At 41.7% G+C, this 22,356-nt stretch overlaps 1 protein-coding gene across 2 annotated transcripts in view; it reads right to left on the reverse strand.

The window, feature by feature from the left end:
• LOC124113387 overlaps positions 1-22,356 on the reverse strand; it is a 48,084-nt gene that overhangs the window by 15,993 nt on the left and 9,735 nt on the right. Inside the window, exons 1-7 of one of the 2 annotated variants that reach the window (XM_046473693.2) lie at positions 21,681-21,826; positions 10,927-11,088; positions 8,124-10,261; positions 7,045-7,215; positions 6,142-6,291; positions 3,164-3,244; positions 639-720 (exon numbers count right to left, since the gene is read on the reverse strand). In XM_046473693.2, the coding sequence (XP_046329649.2) occupies positions 639-720; positions 3,164-3,244; positions 6,142-6,291; positions 7,045-7,215; positions 8,124-10,261; positions 10,927-10,966 (2,662 nt within the window). In that variant the 5' untranslated portion in view covers positions 10,967-11,088; positions 21,681-21,826. Of the gene's footprint in view, positions 1-638; positions 721-3,163; positions 3,245-6,141; positions 6,292-7,044; positions 7,216-8,123; positions 10,262-10,926; positions 11,089-21,680; positions 21,827-22,356 lie in introns of those variants that run through there. The other variant, XM_046473692.2, reaches the window with a different exon arrangement.

Below are 22,356 nucleotides of genomic sequence, written 5' to 3' on the forward strand. Positions count from 1 at the left end.
ATGTGTCTAGCGACCTGGTGTCTAGTGACCTGTATCATGTGTCTAGTGACCAGTATCATGTGTCTAGTGACCTGTATCATGTGTCTAGCGACCTGGTGTCTAGTGACCTGGTGTCTAGTGACCTGTATCATGTGTCTTGTGACCAGTATCATGTGTCTAGTGACCTGTATCATGTGTCTAGCGACCTGGTGTCTAGTGACCTGTATCATGTGTCTAGTGACCTGTATCATGTGTCTAGTGACCTGTATCATGTGTCTAGCGACCTGGTGTTTAGTGACCTGTATCATGTGTCTAGTCTAGTGACCTGTATTATGTGTCTAGTGACCTGTATCATGTGTCTAGTGACCTGTATCATGTGTCTAGCGACCTGTAACATGTGCTTGGAACAGTCTCCCACACAGTGTCTTGTTGCAACGGAGCTGTGCATCTGCAACTATGGCCGGTGTTTGCAACGGAGCTGTGCATCTGCAACTATGGCCGGGGTTGCAACTGAGCTGTGCATCTGCAACTATGGCCGGGGTTGCAACGGAGCTGTGCATCTGCAACTATGGCCGGGGTTGCAACGGAGCTGTGCATCTGCAACTATGGCCGGGGTCAGCAAACGTGTTCTCAACTACCCTGAATAACCAACCACTTACTTGGAATGACATTAGCATATCTATTTTTATCCTCCGCACCCACAGGAACTGTAGATAGCCGTGGGGTCAGGTTGGGGACAAACTGCAGACAAACACAGACAATATGTACGTTGTTGTTTTACATCTCGGACACCTCTGGGAATTATGGTAGAAGCAGCTTTAAGTTAGGTGACAGCAGCCATCATTGAAAGTGATAGAGTGAGTGAGTTTGGTTTACGCCACTTTTAGCAATATTCCAGGAATATCATGGCGGGGGACACCAGACATTGGCTTCACACATTGTACCCATGTGGTGAATCGAACCTGGGTCTTCGGTGTGCAAGCGAACGCTTTAACCACATGGCTACCCGACATTTTTAAAAGAAAAGTCAAGGAGGAGATGTAGGTTAGGATATAATATAGTAACAAAATGATAATGTGTATTTTTTGATGGTTCAAAACCACACCCTAAAGCATTCTGTAAGCGCTACACTATATTACACTGGCCAATGGGTCTGTTACTTTACAGCGTGCACTGTAATTGTATTCTCCCTGGGAATTATACAAGCCAAGCTGCCTTTGATGAGCAGCATGGTATTTTGAACAAAGTCACTTTCCTGCTGTTCAGTGTCGTGCAGGATTGAAGCCCAAGAAACTCTCCAGAGTCAAGTTCCTAAAAACATCACCTATCCACCTAATCTCCAGGGCAACATTGCTTAGCTTTGCTGATTTGTGACCTGTATGCTATGCATGGGTCCGTGTCCCCCACTCCCTATGCTTGACCTATGCTTGACCTATGCTTGACCTATGCTTGACATATGTAAGCTGTTATATCTTAAATTTATTCAAGTCCAATTTAATATAGAAAAAACTAATTCCAAATTAGGACATTTACTGCTGTATGCTGTGACAACGAGGTGCTGTATTCAGCAGCGCTATGCTGGCAGTGTGTCTGATGTAACTGATCACCGGTCCAATATGTAAGTAATACCGGTTCCTGACTGGAATATTTACTTCTTGGTGTTGTGATAACTGGGTGAATCAGTTGTGTGCTCCACCATACTCAGCAAGTAGTTGTGAAACTCACAATGCTTCACGAAGCATAGTCCCTGTCAGATCCAGAAGGGGTGAAAGCCCCGCTTTGAGTCACCTGACATGTCTACCTGTGTCTAGATACCGAGGAGGTGCTGGGGGTACAAACCCTCGTTTCAGTTACCTGACATGTCTACCTGTGTCTAGATCCCGAGGAGGTGCTGGGGGTACGAACCCTCCTTTCAGTCACCTGACATGTCTACCTGTGTCTAGATACCGAGGAGGTGCTGGGGGTACGAACCCTCCTTTCAGTCACCTGACATGTCTACCTGTGTCTAGATACCGAGGAGGTGCTGGGGGTGCAAACCCTCCTTTCAGTTACCTGACATGTCTACCTGTGTCTAGATACCGAGGAGGTGCTGGGGGTACAAACCCTCCTTTCAGTCACCTGATGTGTCTACCTGTGTCTAGATACCGAGGAGGTGCTGGGGGTACAAACCCTCCTTTCAGTCACCTGACATGTCTACCTGTGTCTAGATACCGAGGAGGTGCTGGGGGTACAAACCCTCCTTTCAGTCACCTGACGTGTCTACCTGTGTCTAGATACCGAGGAGGTGCTGGGGGTACAAACCCTCCTTTGAGTCACCTGTCATGTCTACCTATGTCTAGATCTCGAGGAGGTGCTGGGGGTACAAACCCTCCTTTCAGTCACCTGACGTGTCTACCTGTGTCTAGATACCGAGGAGGTGCTGGGGGTACGAACCCTCCTTACAGTCACCTGACGTGTCTACCTGTGTCTAGATACCGAGGAGATGCTGGGGGTACAAACCCTCCTTTCAGTCACCTGACATGTCTACCTGTGTCTAGATACCGAGGAGGTGCTGGGAGTACAAACCCTCCTTTCAGTTACCTGACATGTCTACCTGTGTCTAGATACCAAAGAGGTGCTGGGGGTACGAACCCTCCTTTCAGTCACCTGACATGTCTACCTGTGTCTAGATACCGAGGAGGTGCTGGGGGTACGAACCCTCCTTTCAGTCACCTGACATGTCTACCTGTATCTAGATCTCGAGGAGGTGCTGGGGGTACAAACCCTCCTTTCAGTCACCTGACGTGTCTACCTGTGTCTAGATACCGAGGAGGTGCTGGGGGTACGAACCCTCCTTTCAGTCACCTGATGTGTCTACCTGTGTCTAGATACCGAGGAGGTGCTGGGGGTACGAACCCTCCTTTCAGTCACCTGATGTGTCTACCTGTGTCTAGATACCGAGGAGGTGCTGGGGGTACGAACACTCCTTTCAGTCACCTGATGTGTCTACCTGTGTCTAGATACCGAGGAGGTGCTTGGGATACAGACCCTCCTATCTTTCACTGTGGGTTAACAATCAGTTTGGCCACCAGTAGTTAAGCATGAGGGTACCTGACCATCACAGACCACAGGCACATTCAGTATAGGACACCTTTTTTTATCTTGGGAGTTAATAAGATATGTGAATCTTCAATATCTCAAGTACCTGGAATTCCTCTTGCAGCACTTCAGGCTCCAGACATCTGTTTGCAAGGCCAGCAAAGTTCACAGGGAATGAAGGCTCTGCCTGAAACATGGAAAATATTGACATCGATACATCTACTGAAACATAGAAAATATTGACATCGATACATCTACTGAAACATGGAAAATATTGACATCGATACATCTACTGAAACATGGAAAATATTGACATCAATACATCTACTGAAACAGAAGATATTAATATCAATACATCTACTGAAACAGAAAGTATTGACGTCAAAACATAACTACAACAGAAAATATTGATATCAATACATCTACTGAAACACGATACTGATATCAATACATCTACTGAAACAGAAAATATTGATATCAATACATCTACTGAAACAGAAAGTATTGACGTCAAAACATCAACTACAACAGAAAATATTGATATCAATACATCTACTGAAACAAGATATTAAGATATTGATATCAATACATCTACTGAAACAGAAAATATTGATATCAATACATCTACTGAAACAGAAAGTATTGACGTCAAAACATCAACTACAACAGAAATTATTGATATCAATACATCTACTGAAACACGATACTGATATCAATACATCTACTGAAACAGAAAATATTGATATCAATACATCTACTGAAACAGAAGGTATTGACGTCAAAACATCAACTACAACAGAAAATATTGATATCAATACATCTACTGAAACAAGATATTGATATCAATACATCTACTGAAACAGAAAATATTGATATCAATACATCTACTGAAACAGAAAGTATTGACGTCAAAACATCAACTACAACAGAAAATATTGATATCAATACATCTACTGAAACACGATACTGATATCAATACATCTACTGAAACAGAAAATATTGATATCAATACATCTACTGAAACAGAAAGTATTGACGTCAAAACATCAACTACAACAGAAAATATTGATATCAATACATCTACTGAAACAAGATATTGATATCAATACATCTACTGAAACAGAAGGTATTGACGTCAAAACATCAACTACAACAGAAAATATTGATATCAATACATCTACTGAAACACGATACTGATATCAATACATCTACTGAAACAGAAAATATTGATATCAATACATTTACTGAAACAGAAAGTATTGACGTCAAAACATCAACTACAACAGAAAATATTGATATCAATACATCTACTGAAACAAGATATTGATATCAATACATCTACTGAAACAGAAAATATTGATATCAATACATCTACTGAAACAGAAGGTATTGACGTCAAAACATCAACTACAACAGAAATTATTGATATCAATACATCTACTGAAACAAGATACTGATATCAATACATCTACTGAAACATAAAATATTGATATCAATATGTCTACTGAAACATAAAAATATTGATATCAATGCATCTACTGAAACAGAAATTCAGTTAAGAAAAGAATAAGCTTTCTATGTATAACTTGTACCTATCTGACAGAATCTTCATATGTGCTGGCAAAATATGCACCCTTTATCACCTACCATCTCTGAGAAGATGAGATATTTTTAGTTATAGTGTCATAATAGGTTAGCAGAATTTTTTTTTGGGCCAGGACACCATAACAAATTAATTATGCCGAAAAGTTTACACTATCTGGTATCCATATCACACATGTCATGTCAAAACAAAAACTTGACACATAACAACCGTTGACGTTAAGGGTCAAAGGGAGACTACTCTTCAAACCTTAGAGGCCAAACCTTGTTGATAATTATAACTACTGTATTCGACGTAATAAGCGCCCAGGGCGCTCTCAAAATTAGAAATAGGGGGCTCTTATTAGAATATTAATTTGGTGAAAAAACAGAGTTAAAAGATAAATTTCGTGGTTTATGCTGACAGTCTGAACTGTTTATATACGACAGATATATTTTTCGAGAAGTTAATTGCCCATAATTAAGGGTGCATATAACACACGAGTGCGTTTTATACACGAATAAATAAGTCTTGTATACATTGATCAATCGGAAGGGATGCCAATTGGGATTGTTCACTTGCCATATATTAGCAAATATCGCCGTGGGCGCTTATTAGAGCGGGGCACTTATTACGTCGAATACGGTATATATATACTCTTATAAAGTCATGAATGTAATCTTAAAAAACCCATTAATGTTCTTGCACATCAAAATTAATGATATTAAAACACTAAACAGTGTCGAATAACAAATTTCTTTACCATTATTTATATGTGAAATATGTGAGGTGGGTATTGGAAAATCCAAAATGGCTATTACTGATGGTATACGGTCTCATATTAGGTCATTACAACCATCTTGGACTTTTACTGATGGTATACAGGCTCATATAGGGTTAGTAATTCTGCTCTCTGACTGGTCAATCTCACTTTGAGGCATAATAAGAAGGTTTACGCTGCTTTTAGCAGTATCACTGCAGAGGACACCAGAAAAGGGCTTCACACACTGTACTCATGTATACTGACTCACAGCTGACCAGTCCTTGATGCCAAGCAACAGGCAGGGTAACAATAAGTTCCCTCTTTTAACATCTTTTGGTATGTTGGGCTGGCGATCGAACCTTTCGCTCTATCCACTAAACCATAAGGTGGTGGTGGAATGGGGTTAAACGTCGCGTCCAAGATTATTGCACTCATATAGCGACGTGCATGTACGTGTGTGTGTTTGTGTGGCTGCTTGTACTAGTCCGGACTGATGCCGATTTATAGTGATAGCCCACTGAGATACCATGCCACAGTTTAACATGATACCCCACTCAGACACAGTATACTGACTCCGAGCCGACCAGTCCTTGTTTTAGCCCCTTAATGCCGAGCGCCAGACAGGGTAACAACAAGTACCATCTTTTAACGTCTTTTGGTATGATGCGGCCGGGGATCTCCGGGCGGAAGCTCTACCTCTAGACCACGGAGGCGGTCTAAACCATAAGGGTGGCTTTACCATCTCTGAAGGGTCCAAGCCGGGGTTGAACAGGCCACTGTTGGGGCGAGACTTGGTGACAGAGGCCAGTGCTATGGAGTCCATGCTGGTGAAGGAGGGATGGCGGGAGTCCGGCAGGTACACCCGCTTGTTGCGATTACGCACCACAATCTGGGGAAGGGATGTGAGGCTGTAGAGTACTATATAAGAAACATCTCAAAAAGAGAAACAAGAAAACATTCATTTGAAAATGATTTAAGAACCTTCTTCACAAAAAGCGTTATATAGGACCTTAGAGGGCTCCATAGTAAACACTGCTGTCTGAATAGACATGGTATGACCTATCAGCAGTGACCCCCCTGTAGTGTATTACTGAACCTCAGGTGGCCTCCTTGTTGCCTACCTGTAGTACATCTTGAACCTGAGGTGGCCTCCTAGTTGCCTACCTGTAGTACATCAGTAAACCTAAGGTGGCCTCCTAGTTGCCTACCTGTAGTACATCAGTGAACCTAAGGTGGCCTCCTAGTTGCCTACCTTTAGTACATCTTGAACCTAAGTTGGCCTCCTAGTTGCCTACCTGTAGTACATCAGTGAACCTAAGGTGGCCTCCTAGTTGCCTACCTGTAGTACATCAGTGAACCTAAGGTGGCCTCCTAGTTGCCTACCTGTAGTACATCTTGAACCTAAGGTGGCCTCCTAGTTGCCTACCTGTAGTACATCTTGAACCTAAGGTGGCCTCCTAGTTGCCTACCTGTAGTACATCAGTGAACCTAAGGTGGCCTCCTAGTTGCCTACCTGTAGTACATCTTGAACCTAAGGTGGCCTCCTAGTTGCCTACCTGTAGTACATCTTGAACCTAAGGTGGCCTCCTAGTTGCCTACCTGTAGTACATCTTGAACCTAAGGTGGCCTCCTAGTTGCCTACCTGAAGTATGATGAGTGCCACACAGCAAGCTCCCCCCACAGAGGCAATAACTATGGCAATAGTAATCCCAGGCTCCATGACAAACAGACTCTCTCTCCCCTTCTCTTCTGGCATGTGGGTGACGTGGCCTCCTTCACTGGGTTGGTCAGTATTCAGCTTCACCTCCACCAGCTGCAGACAAACACCACTGAAGTTAGGGGGATCAGTGGGATCACCAACCACAGAGTAAATTTGGTACCCTACTGTCTAATTGTTGTTTCTTCTGATAGGACATATGAAACTTACATATTGCTACTGCTCTGAATTCCTAAAAATAATGCATGGTAACTGCTTTATTTCATGAGCTGTTTTATTGTTGATATATTCCGGTAGAGAAGCAAGCCGCAGAGAGACTTTTGAAATGCGTGACTCTGCTACTTTATCATGGCAGGATGCACCAAGATTAATTGTTGATTGTTTGTTGTTTAACGCCACACTCAGCAATATTCTAGCTATATGACGTCAGTCTGTAAATAATCAATGTCTGGACCAGACAATCCAGTGATTGACATCATGAGCATCGATCCACGCAATTGGGATACGATGATATGCATCAACCAAGTCAGCGACCACCTGATCCCGTTTGTTGCTTCTTACGACAAGCATAGTCGTCTTTTACGGCAAGCATGGGTTGCAGAAGACCTATTTTACCCCGGATCTTCATGGGTCGGATGCTCCAAGAACAGATGGCACATGTATGCGCAGAATCCAATCCGTTTGTTTTACTTGATGAATGAACTCTTCTACCTATCAACCCCTCTTGTAATGATGATTTTAACTATGAAACACCTACAGCCTGATATGCCTGAATATTTTGTGAGTGAGTGAGTGAGTGAGTATGCTTTTACGTCGCTTTTAGCAATATTCCAGCAATATCACAGCAGGGGACACCCAGAAATGGGCTTCACACATTGTACCCATGTCGGGAATGGAACCCGGGTCTTCGGCATGACGAGCGAACGCTTAAACCACTAGGCTACCCGACCACCCCGAAATATTTTGTGAATAGTGGGAGTGCTGAGATATGAATGAAGACTGACCTTGTCCTTGAAGAATGACTCCACCTTGGTACTGAAGCCTTGGATGACAACTCTGGCACAGGCTATGGTGAGGCGTCGGTCGTAGTTTCCAGTTATGTCCACCAGGTAGAAACTGATGATGATGTCATCAGGCATCTCGGCTGCCATTAGGTCCAAACATTCATAATGTTCAATATTCATTAACGTTATTTGTTCAGTTGTCACATCCTGATCAGCCTTCTCAAGGAAGATATCCTTCAGATCTGCTCGGAACACCCTCTCCTTGGGGCAGAAGTCCTGCCAAGACATCTTCAGCGTCACCAGAGCAAACACTGGGGGTTGGGTAGATGGAGAAACACTGTGGTAAGAGGTGGAATTGATGTTTACAGTCGTTAAAAGTCTTGAAGAGGATGATGAAGACGCTGATGTACTGTTGACGCTTGATGTTGGACTGGGCAGTGTGGTCCTACTTGCATGGGGTCCCTGCGTCTTCTTCCTACTGAATCTACTTGAGCCATCAGCAGTGGTAGACTCTGGCATCTCCGTGCTGTTGTTGCTGGTTGTTGTGTTGGTGTCAGAGTCGCCACGGTGGGGCTTGTCTTTGTGCTTGGTCGTGGAGGATATTCTGATAGTAGTAACTGGTACAGTTGTCGAACTGGTGGTGTGGGGAGCTGCCGAAGATGACCAAGACGTGGTCCCTCTGGATGTTGACCCGCTCCTCAACAAACTGACTAGCAGTGTTGTAGGAGGGGAAGACGTGCTCAGCTTTGTTGTGGGCCTCTTGGAAGATGTGCTCTGGGAAACTCTGGCCACAGTTGTTGTGGATTGTGTCTCTATGTTGTGTACGTTTGTTGCTGTGGTTGCAGCTGGGGTAGCAGCGGTGGTTGTAACAACAGATAAGGTTGAGTTCTTCTGTATCACAATCTCATGAGATACAGAAGGTAGGGTGATCACAACAGGCTCAGCAGGTGTCCCAGGAGTAGATGATGTAGAAGTAGATGTGGTTGTTTCCTCTGTTGAGTTGGTCAGCATGGAGGAAGTGGTCAGAGAACCGGAACTAGACTCTCCACTACTGATGCTAGATGATGGGGATATGTCCTGTATGGATAACGTCTGTTCATCAATAACTGATCTGACTCCATCTGTGTATGGATATGTGGCTGTGTCTGGTGGTTTATTTTGTTTGATGTCTTTTGTGCCTGTTTCGTCTGAGACTGATGTTGAGGATATCAGAGAAACATCGTGGGATGGATGAACACCTGCAGTGACAGGAGTTAGAGTAATGTTTGAAGACATGGTTTCTAGTACGGTGATATCTGGTATGACCCTGGAACCAACTATAACATGCTCACTTGAGGGCAGAGTTGGTCCATGTGAAGGTGCTGGACTGATGGTTTCTGTTTCATCAATTATAGGCCTTGAGGTCAGCTTTAGATTGGAATCTGGTTGAGGAATGAGAATGTCAGGCAGATTGGCCCCTATAGTGGAACTCTGATCAACTGTCACTCTTGTAGGTACAAGATGTGAAGATAAATAAGCAGAGGACACATACTCTGACTGCGAGGAATGCAGAATATTGTTTGTTGTCTCAGGGAATGTTGGTCTGGGTGAGACTTCCTCACTGTTGTTAGATCTCCCCATTGTTGTGTTGTTCACATCTGCAGATGTCCCGTCAGTATTGTTCCCCAACTCTGACATGTTCCTGGTTGGGGTGGGTGCCAGGAGGCTTGTCGGAGTGGTAGGTTTCAGTGGTCGGATACTGAGAGTCTGGTGGTCGATCTGTGGCATGTCGGTCACATGCACAAACTGAGGAGCCCCATGGATGCCAGTGTCTGTCTCCTCCACATTGCTGATGCCAGCGACAGGCTGGTCAAGGATGTGCTCGTTGTGTTCCTGGTCCCCGCCCACCTGAGGGTTGGGGTTATTAAGGATGTGCTCGTTGTGTTCCTGGTCCCCGCCCACCTGAGGGTTGGGGTTGTTCAGGATGTGCTCCTCCGATTCATGGCCCCCTGCTGATTGGGGATTGGGGTTGTTCTCCTCCGACAGTGACTCTGGCATCACCTCCCCTCCTGTCTCTGTTCCAAGGGGAGTTTCCACCAGTCCCAGGGGCATCTGTAGAGTGGCATGGCTGGCAGGGAAGGTCGTCAGTGCCACCAGTGCTGAAACAAAAGGTATTTCACAGCTAATGTAGGAGAAAAACCAGAAGTAATGCAGGTCTTAGATCTTTACATCTTTGTTGAAACCCTCATGCATGTACAAGCCTAGAATCAGTGCAGTTCTGAAATTTGAACCAGTGATCACTTTACCCAGTCACTCCTGTGTAGCAATATCTACACTGTAGAAATCGCTGTAATGAAATTGCATCACAATGCTTTGCAGACGTCATTGGTTACCATGACATCACAATCAAATGGCATCACAAGTTGCTCTGCTACTGAAGCTGTTGACAGTACTTTTTACACTTAAGACACTGCTTATTATTGTCTACAAACTGAAAAAGTTGGAAGAATGATTTGGGATGATAAATAAAATCTCACCCTTGTGTCGTTCAGTATCAAATATATCAACACTGGTTGATAAAAGTGAAAAAATCTCCTTGGCAAACCTTGGAGTTTTTCCACTTTTACCAACTCGTGTTGATATATTTGATATCAAAAGACACGAGGGTGAGATTCTCTATATATTGCTTTCTGGAGTTTGGATAAGGTTGCTTGACATTAAGCAATTTCCTCAATGACAAAATCTTAAACAGGATATGGTGGTACTGAAAGAACTGGAAAACTCCTTTAAGATCCACTATGTGAGGTTTAGAACATCATTGTACCTGCAAACATCCACAGAATTGTAGAGACTCTGAAATCCATCAAGACGTGTAGCAGTTCAGGGGAAGACGTTGTCAGTGTTCTCCACGCTTGATGATAAGAATAGTTTGTCCATTGTGTCCTCTTTCATTGGATGTCGGAACTCCTTCATAGAGCCATGGCTCCTGCAAGACAAAGCATGAATCAAAGTCATGAGTCGACTTCAAGTGCCTACCAGTTGTGTTAATACCTGCTGTGTGTCTGATGAGACAGAGTGAGTGAGTGAGTGAGTGAGTGAGTGAGTATGTTTTTTAGCTGCTTTTAGCAATATTCCAGACATATCACGACGGGGGACACCAGAAATGGGCTTCACACATTGTACCCATGTCGGGAATTGAACCCGGGTCTTCTGCGTGACGAGCGAACACTTTAACCACTAGGCTAGACAGAACATGCATGTACATGAATATATGTTCCAACTTCTGAATGCCAGTCTAAGACTTCATCAGTGGTGCCTGTGGACACCACAGCATGATTGGTGATGTCATGAGGACCCCCAAGCATGATTGGTGATGTCATGAGGACCCCCAAGCATGATTGGTGATGTCATGAAGACCCCCCCACCCCAGCATGATTGGTGATGTCATGAGGACACCCCCCAGCATGATTGGTGATGTCATTAGGACCCCCCAGCATGATTGGTGATGTCATGAGGACCCCCCAGCATGATTGGGGATGTGATGAGGACCCCCCAGCATGATTGGTGATGTCATGAGGACACCCCCCAGCATGATTGGTGATGTCATGAGGACCCCCCAGCATGATTGGTGATGTGATGAGGACCCACCAGCATGATTGGTGATGTCATGAGGACCCCCCCACCCTCCCACCCCAGCATGATTGGGGATGTGATGAGGACACCCCCCAGCATGATTGGTGATGTCATGAAGACACCCCCCAGCATGTTTGGTGATGTGATGAGGACCCCCCAGCATGATTGGGGATGTGATGAGGACCCCCCAGCATGATTGGTGATGTCATGAGGACACCCCCCAGCATGATTGGTGATGTCATGAGGACCCCCCAGCATGATTGGTGATGTCATGAGGACTCCCCAGCATGATTGGTGATGTCATGAGGACCCCCAAGCATGATTGGTGATGTCATGAGGATCCCCCAGCATGATTGGTGATGTGATGAGGACCCCCCAGCATGATTGGGGATGTGATGAGGACCCCCCAGCATGATTGGTGATGTCATGAGGACCCTCCAGCATGATTGGGGATGTCATGAAGACCCCCCAGCATGATTGGTGATGTCATGAAGACCCCCCAGCATGATTGGTGATGTCATGAAGACCCCCCAGCATGATTGGTGATGTCATGAGGACCCCCCCACCCCCCCAACCCCAGCATGATTGGTGATGTCATGAGGACACCCCCCCAGCATGATTGGGGATGTGATGAGGACACCCCCAGCATGATTGGGGATGTGATGAGGACACCCCCAGCATGATTGGTGATGTGATGAGGACACCCCCAGAATGATTGGGGATGTCATGAGGACACCACAGCATGATTGGTGATGTAATGCGGAGGGGACAGCCTAGCACATGCTTGTTGATGTAATTACAGGATTGTCTGGTCCAGACTCTATTATTTACAGACCACCATCAGAGACCATATAATCTGTTATATGGTCTCTGCCACCATCATATAGCTGGAATAATGCTGAGTGTGGCATTAACAACTAACAAACACACAAACAAAACAGTTCTCATTCTTGAAATTCGGACGCCCATATAATTATCTCTTCCCATGCGTCTCAACATACAATCAATCACTTTTGTTATATATGGTTGCCACTGTGTTTGCCATCACCAAGCTGAGCAGACGCCACCAGAGGAGTATCAAACACATCATCACTACCTAGTAATTGCAATTTCAGAAGCCATTTCTGGTGCGTGATCCATGCTAATGTGTTTCATAACCAGATCATCTTCAGTCAGTCAGTCAGGAAACCTGATGCTGAGACAACAAAGCCCATCTGCTGAAGTCTGCAGTGGTGTCTTTACCTGCCTTCAGCGAGGACTGGGTTACAGCATCAGGGGCTAGCTGGCTGCCGGGTGATGAGAGCAGAGCGCCCTGGACTGTCGGTACACTGATAGATTTCCATGAACTGATGAAGCACTTCGTCAAACTGAATGAAGTGATGACATACACAGGAACACAGCTGTAGGTGGGTCCAGTATTTGAAGCCCACTGTCCGTCATCACAGGTTATTCCACTAAAATATGTGATGATGTTGTCATTGGAAAAGATATAATGATTGTTGTGTGGGTATGAACACACAATGTCATTTAGAAAGTGGTCAAATGTAACAAATGTTATATTTGGGATAACACTTTCTTATAAAATGCAGATTCTTGTACTTTTTACGGGTTTAACGACTGAATCCATACAATGTAGACCATATATTAGCCATTCCAGAATGTTCTTTTGTTTATGTTTCAAATTTGTAATTGAGAATTTGTCAAAATATGTTTCGAAGCTTAGTGGCCAATTTGAAATTAGTGCCGTAAAGCACAAGAGACCTGCCTTCTGATTGGCTAATGTCAACTTCTTGTCAGTCCCGCAAGTTCGGTCTGACGTGACCTGTAATTGGATGTCCTCAGATCTTAGTTTAGCGGTAGCGAGAACTAAGATCTGATTTTAATGAGATTGTAGACTACCAGTTGTCGGACTTTCATTTTTGTGGAAGGCTCGGTTGCTGGGTTAGATTGCTGACTTTGTGTGCTGGCGATGAGGTGAACCACTCTGGCAGTGTGGGTTTGAATCCCGGACAAGACTCAACCCCAAAAAGTAGGAGAATCTGTACTATACTAAGCAAGTGTTATACCAAATATAACATTTGTTGTATAAATAACTTTCTTTAAATTCTTTCACCAAAAGATGCATAAAAATGATTTTATAATAATAAATGTGCATACCATTTGATATTTTCAGGGGTGTTGCTTTGTGAAAGGACCACGTCAAATAAGAAAATAGTTATTTCAGTTAAAAATGATATGAGAGGTTAATCTTTCTAAATTCCTGTTACAACAAATGATGTTTTAGAGTTTATTGTTGAAATATCAACAAAAACTTTTGTCCTTATAAATAAGGTATCGTGTACTTGCATTTAATTACACATTTTTTTGTCGTATATATTACTAATATCTCAAAAATAGTTATGAAGACTGTGATCTTCAGTCACATTTTCCAGTACATGTACTTTCAAGTTGTGAAGAAAAACTTGAAATGCATGTCTAGGCTATTTTAAAAAAGTGTTTCCAGTTGAACAGAACATGCTTCCCCATGTCACGAACTCCTGGTGTTGTCACTGTTTCTGGTAAATGATCAGTTGATGTAGCTTTTCAAAATGTTTGAATTTGTTCATTCTCTAAAGGCAGAGGTTAGATTTAATTATCCCCATGGCATTGAGGTGTTTAATTACCTGTAAATGTGTGACCTAGATATACCTAGTTGCCAAGGTTTGTCTTTACCAGGCCTGACCTTGGAGAGCATATCTAGTTACCATGGTTTATCTGTATCAGGCCTAACCTAGAGATCATATCAAGTTACCATGGTGTATCTGTACTAGGCCTGACCTAGAGATCATATCTAGTTACCATGGTGTGTCTGTACCAGGCCCAACCTAGAGATCATATCTATTTACCATGGTTTGTCTGTACCAGGCCTGACCTAGATATCATATCTAGTTACCATGGTGTGTCTGTACCAGGCCTGACCTAGAGATCATATCAAGTTTCCATGGTTTGTCTGTACCAGGCCTGACCTAGAGATCATATCTAGTTACCATGGTGTGTCTGTACCAGGCCTAACCTAGATATCATATCTAGTTACCATGATATGTCTGTACCAGGCCTGACCTAGAGATCATATCTAGTTACCATGGTTTGTCTGTACCAGGCCTGACCTAGAGATCATATCTAGTTACCATGGTGTGTCTGTACCAGGCCTGACCTAGAGATCATATCTAGTTACCATGGTTTGTCTAGGCCTGATCTTGGTTATCATATCTAGTTACCATGGTTTGTCTGTACCAGGCCTGACCTGGTGATTGTATCTTCTTAGCATGTTTGTTCCAGACCCGACCTAGAGATACACCTGAATCCAAGGTTATGCCTGTGTATGACCTGGGGGTGGGCAACCCTGCAAGGAGCTACCAGAGAAGGAACAGGTCATTATTATGGTTGTAAAGACCTACCAGAGAAGGAACAGGTCATTATAATGGTTGTAAAGACCTACCAGAGAAGGAACAGGTCATTATTATGGTTGTAAAGACCTACCAGAGAAGGAACAGGTCATTATTATGGTTGTAAACACCTACCAGAGAAGGAAAAGGTCATTATAATGGTTGTAAAGACCTACCAGAGAAGGAACAGGTCATTATTATGGTTGTAAAGACCTACCAGAGAAGGAACAGGTCATTATAATGGTTGTCAAGACCTACCAGAGAAGGAACAGGTCATTATTATGGTTGTAAAGACCTACCAGAGAAGGAACAGGTCATTATAATGGTTGTAAAGACCTACCAGAGAAGGAACAGGTCATTATTATGGTTGTAAACACCTACCAGAGAAGGAAAAGGTCATTATAATGGTTGTAAAGACCTACCAGAGAAGGAACAGGTCATTATAATGGTTGTAAAGACCTACCAGAGAAGGAACAGGTCATTATTATGGTTGTAAAGACCTACCAGAGAAGGAACAGGTCATTATAATGCTTGTAAAGACCTACCAGAGAAGGAACAGGTCATTATAATGCTTGTAAAGACCTACCAGAGAAGGAACAGGTCATTATTATGGTTGTAAAGACCTACCAGAGAAGGAACAGGTCATTGTTATGGTTGTAAAGACCTACCAGAGAAGGAATAGGTCATTATTATGGTTGTAAAGACCTACCAGAGAAGGAACAGGTCATTATAATGGTTGTAAAGACCTACCAGAGAAGGAACAGGTCATTATTATGGTTGTAAAGACCTACCAGAGAAGGAACAGGTCATTGTTATGGTTGTAAAGACCTACCAGAGAAGGAATAGGTCATTATTATGGTTGTAAAGACCTACCAGAGAAGGAACAGGTCATTATAATGGTTGTAAAGACCTACCAGAGAAGGAATAGGTCATTATTATGGTTGTAAAGACCTACCAGAGAAGGAACAGGTCATTATAATGGTTGTAAAGACCTACCAGAGAAGGAACAGGTCATTATAATGCTTGTAAAGACCTACCAGAGAAGGAACAGGTCATTGTTATGGTTGTAAAGACCTACCAGAGAAGGAATAGGTCATTATTATGGTTGTAAAGACCTACCAGAGAAGGAACAGGTCATTATTATGGTTGTAAAGACCTACCAGAGAAGGAACAGGTCATTGTTATGGTTGTAAAGACCTACCAGAGAAGGAACAGGTCATTATTATGCTTGTAAAGACCTACCAGAGAAGGAACAGGTCATTATAATGCTTGTAAAGACCTACCAGAGAAGGAACAGGTCATTATTATGGTTGTAAAGACCTACCAGAGAAGGAACAGGTCATTGTTATGGTTGTAAAGACCTACCAGAGAAGGAATAGGTCATTATTATGGTTGTAAAGACCTACCAGAGAAGGAACAGGTCATTATAATGGTTGTAAAGACCTACCAGAGAAGGAACAGGTCATTATTATGGTTGTAAAGACCTACCAGAGAAGGAACAGGTCATTGTTATGGTTGTAAAGACCTACCAGAGAAGGAATAGGTCATTATTATGGTTGTAAAGACCTACCAGAGAAGGAACAGGTCATTATAATGGTTGTAAAGACCTACCAGAGAAGGAATAGGTCATTATTATGGTTGTAAAGACCTACCAGAGAAGGAACAGGTCATTATAATGGTTGTAAAGACCTACCAGAGAAGGAACAGGTCATTATAATGGTTGTAAAGACCTACCAGAGAAGGAACAGGTCATTATAACGGTTGTAAATACCTACCAGAGAAGGAACAGGTCATTATAATGGTTGTAAAGACCTACCAGAGAAGAAATGCATTTCACTGGAGATACAGGTATTTATGAAGTTTAGAATAAATGCATCTTGAGTCAACGAGCATAGCTAAACCATGCAATAAGCATCATTAGCGATCATTATGCGAGTATCAGGAACCACACCAAAAAGCCGTGGCGCTGAAAGGAGGTTAGTAACCTGTGGTTTAGCCTGTCCATTCGCTCGTGTACAGTATGGAGACTGATGCTTTAGTCACGGCTGAAGGACTACAAAGCTTCCCCAGCTTATCTCCTACAGTAACCTGGTATCTGGCACAGAGCACCCACAGAGTAGCACAGAATTCTGTCCTACTCTACATGCAGTAATAGCTACAATGTTTTCTCATCAAATATAAATGTGTGATATTGTAAACTTTCCTAGTTTCATTTATGACCAGTCATGGTATATGATGTGCATTATGAAGTATATAATGACCGGTTATTTTTTATTATGCACAATCTAAACAATATATGTAGTGATTTAGGGACATTTGATTGGCTGACCATTCAATTTGTTTTGGTGTTTACATTTCATGATCCTAAAGTAAATTAGGCCATGCCTCCTAGCAAAGTAGCTGTTTCCTGATTGGCTGCTATTAGAGTCAGTGGGCGGGGTTTGTGTTGCATTATTATGCTGAAGGATGTCACAGATTTTGTATTGTTGTCTTCTGTATTTTATACTCATGATTAAATAAGCCCCCAGTGAAGTTATTATTGTTGAGTAATTTATTTATAAGATTTGACTTCATTATTATTTTGCATTATGGATGTATAAACGTAAAAAGATACCCGTGAAGATCCGGCACTGTTAGCACAGCCTTTAACCACTAGGCTACCCCAATAGTGACCTGTTACATAAAACAGGGTACAAACTAAAGAATATAGTGACGTAGACTAACATCTAGTCTCTGAAATGAACACATCTTACATAAAAAACAGTTGTTCAGTTATCTTAATAAAAATATAATTAAAAAAGGAGCCCAGTGACTCTGTTAATTTTCAGATACTGATACTGCAGTGATCTAGACTTGCCAAACATTATAGACTTGCATGGGCTGTATTTGATATATATTTGTATCAGGGTCTGTAAGACAGACTAATAGTGACGGTTTATATAATACAGTGTACAATCTAAAGTGAATAGTGACGGTTGATGTAATACAGTGTACAATCTAAAGTGAATAGTGACGGTTGATGTAATACAGTGTACAATCTCAAGTGAATAGTGACGGTTGATGTAATACAGTGTACAATCTAAAGTGAATAGTGACGGTTGATGTAATACAGTGTACAATCTAAAGTGAATAGTGACGACGATGTAATACAGTGTACAATCTAAAGTGAATAGTGACGGTTGATGTAATACAGTGTACAATCTAAAGTGAATAGTGACGGTTTATGTAATACAGTGTATAAGATGTAAGTGAATAGTGACGGTTGATGTAATACAGTGTACAATCTAAAGTGAATAGGGACGGTTGATGTAATACAGTGTACAATCTAAAGTGAATAGTGACGGTTTATATAATACGGTGTATAAGATGTAAGTGAATAGTGACGGTTTATATAATACAGTGTATAAGATGTAAGTGAGACCCACTACAGTGTGTAATTACTGAGCCCTGTGGAGAAACTTGAACAGTCTGTGACAGTCTCTGAAAGACACACACACATGTGCAAGTGATTAGCTAAGGCCTCTCAGCCAATCACTCTCAGCAGCGTTATCCTGGACTGATTTGGATGTAAACACATCCTATTGAAGTTAACCACCAACACAAACAATATTCCTAATCAGTTGACACAGATCGGTACAAATATATTTATACCTAAATGTTGAGACAGCTCAAAGGTCACATATCCACTTTGTGACATACATTCTACTGAGTTCTATTTGACATTGAAAGTAAAAGAATCATTACCTGACTGTGTAAGTAAAATGTAAACATAGCATTTGCCTAATAATTAGGCAAATAAGGGAGTGAGTGAGTGAGTTGGGTTTAACGCCGCTTTTAACAGTATTCCAGTTATATCGCAGCATGTCAGCTTAATGTGGGAGGAAAGCCCGAAGTGATGCAGGTCTCAGACGTTTACCACTTCTGTAAAACCCACGAGCACGGGTATGCTGCTGACAAACCTAGAAACATAATCAGGGCGAACCGGGATTCGAACCCACGATCATAGGTTACTGGCGTGCCCAAGGGACGCAACTCTGCACAGCGAATCGCGCCGCCTTAGACGACTGGGCCACCCGTGCCCCCAGATTTATCAGAAAAGATCCTGAAAAGATATTTTTTTTAACAATACTAATCATAGAGGGTAATACAAGTCGTATACTAACAGGAATCGGTCGACGGAACCATCTTTATTACCTACCGGGGCAAACATATCAGGGTTCATAAAAATCATATGTGCCCTGGGATTGTATCACATCACGAGACAACAGTGTATTCTTTCTGTCATCCGAGCGCCTTGTTAACGTCAATCAAATCTTACAGTGACGTGAAGTCGGAATGACGTCACACTAAAAACAACGTCATAGCTGGAGATTGTTGACGCCATTCGACAAATCGTGGTTCTGCTGCTGTTATGACTTGCTGTCCTTATAGGTAAACACTAAACTTCGACTGTGTGTAGACATCTTCTTCGGTAATAAATAGAATATTATATCCGTGTTCATGTCATACTATGTTTACAACACCCGTGCCTAAATTCTAGAATTTAGACACTCGTGTCTTAAACATAGTATGACATGAACACGAATATAATACCCTCTATGTAATGTACAAAATATTGTTTGTAGAGCTTTAGGTCAAAATAAAATGAATAGAGGAATGAATGGGAACAGATGTCAAATTAAATATTACATAGTAAATATAATACGATAACAAAATAATCCGTAGACATAAAACAAGCAAATTTCATTTTCTACCTTTAATTATTTTTTGTAATTGAATATCGTTTTACGCCATATTTTTCAATATGAATTTAAGCTTTATCATATTTGTGATGCCCAAATTGGGATTTAACTCGGAGATTATGGGTTACAAGCAAATGCTTGACCATCAGCTTACCCCCTGACTAGGTTGTGTTGTGAGCAGGTGTGTACAGTGCTGATGCTACTTCAGGTTGTATATACAACGCCTGGCTATGATTTGTGCAATATGATATTCAAACATTTGCTATGTCAGATATATTGTAAGGAATATTGATTTGTAATGTTGAAGCAGTATTGCTTTTAAAACAACTTATGTTACAGGTTTTAATCATTAAGATATTTCCTTTTGAAATATATACAAGTCAAAATTATTAATATATTTGATAGTCTTGACAGTGATTAATGAACTTTTATTTTCAATATTACGTTACACTGTTTTACTGCCTCATGCTTTTGTTTACATATATGAATCACTGCGCAGTTTGTATGATTCAATTCCGATACATAACTTACAGCACAGTTTTTATGATTCAATTCCGATATATGAATTACAGCACAGTTTTATGATTCAATCCCGATATATGAATTACAGCACAGTTTTTATGATTCAATTCCGATATATGAATTGCAGGACAGTTTTTATGATTCAATTCCGATATATGAATTACAGCACAGTTTTTATGATTCAATCCCGATATATGAATTACAGCACAGTTTTTATTATTCAATTCCGATTTATGAATTGCAGGACAGTTTTTATGATTCAATTCCGATATATAAATTACAGCACAGTTTTTATGATTCAATTCCGATATATGAATTACAGGACAGTTTTTATTATTTAATTCCGATATATAGATCACTGCGCAATTTGTATGATTCAATTCGGATATATGAATTACCGCACAGCTTTTATGATTCAATTTCGATATATGAATCACTGCACAGTTTTTATGATTCAATTCCAATATATGAATTACAGCACAGTTTTTATGGTTCAGTTTTGATATATGAATTACAGCACAGTTTTTATGATTCAATTCTGATATATGAATTACAGCACAGTTTTTATGATTCAATTCTGATACATTAATTACAGCACACTTCTAATGATTCAATTCCAGTGTATATATTACAGCGCAGTTCTAATGATTCAACTCCGACATTACAGCTCTTATGATTCAGTTCCAAAGATAAAGTGTGTTATTGAGTTGTCGGAAGCACTGTGTGACCAGCCAGTGATTACTAACGTGACCTGACATAATGTAAGCCGCCTTAACAATAGGTGATAAACAAAGAGGTGTTGTTGTTGTTGTACTTTAGCTAGGCACAGTAACTCACCTTTCTGTAGATATCTTCTAGCATTACACACCCTCTCATCAATACCGTACACATTGACATTTCAAATAATACACCCCATGACCTGATTAATCCCTTGGGAGGTTGTTGTGGATGAAAGCACTCTATAGTGCTTGGATTAGGTGGGACGAAAGCCAAAAGGTTTTCACATGCTTATCATCACGATTAAATAATTTGGCAGATTTTCAAATAAAGGATTTTTATAAGATAGAAGGGCCCTATTATGATACACATATCTTGTTCTTACAACTAAAACTGAAATCATTATTTATCCATTTTCTTAAATATTAGAATCATGCTGCATATGCATTAAAATATTCAAATTGTCATAAATCATTGAAAACACAAAGTAAATGAGTATAACCAAAGTTGTCATGGCAGCCGTGTTGATGGTGACTTACCCTGTGGGTTGTGCAGTAAGTAAATCCTGTACTAGGTCCCCGACCAGCTCTGTTCACATGTTCACTACCACAGCCGCAGCCAGTGCTGTTTCCTACACTTGGTGCAACATTCATACACTAGTCAGCTGTTCCACTTCCAACAACGAGTTCATGTGGAGATGTCAAGATTTCCTCTACGTCAGCCCACATGACCCCCGCTGCAACTCGACACCTTTCTTTGCTGAGCTGTTAGTGGAGATCGACTAGGTTTGATGCAAGGAGATTGATGTTGGAGACATTCAGAGAACACTGAGGCATATACTGCTTTTACAGATTGACTTGTTCTGATTACGGAGGCTTGCTGTATATACAGATCGACTTGTTCTGATTACGGGGGCTTGCTGTATATACAGATCAACTTGTTCTGATTACGGAGGCTTGCTGTATATACAGACTGACTTGTTCTGATTACGGGGGCTTGCTGTATATACAGATCGACTTGTTCTGATTACGGAGGCTTGCTGTATATACAGACTGACTTGTTCTGATTACGGAGGCTTGCTGTATATACAGACTGACTTGTTCTGATTACGGGGGCTTGCTGTATATACAGATCGACTTGTTCTGATTACGGGGGCTTGCTGTATATACAGATCAACTTGTTCTGATTACGGAGGCTTGCTGTATATACAGACTG

Source organism: Haliotis rufescens, unplaced genomic scaffold (genome assembly GCF_023055435.1).
Source record: "Haliotis rufescens isolate VD_foot unplaced genomic scaffold, xgHalRufe1.0.p SCAF_1, whole genome shotgun sequence".
Lineage (NCBI taxonomy): Eukaryota > Metazoa > Mollusca > Gastropoda > Lepetellida > Haliotidae > Haliotis > Haliotis rufescens.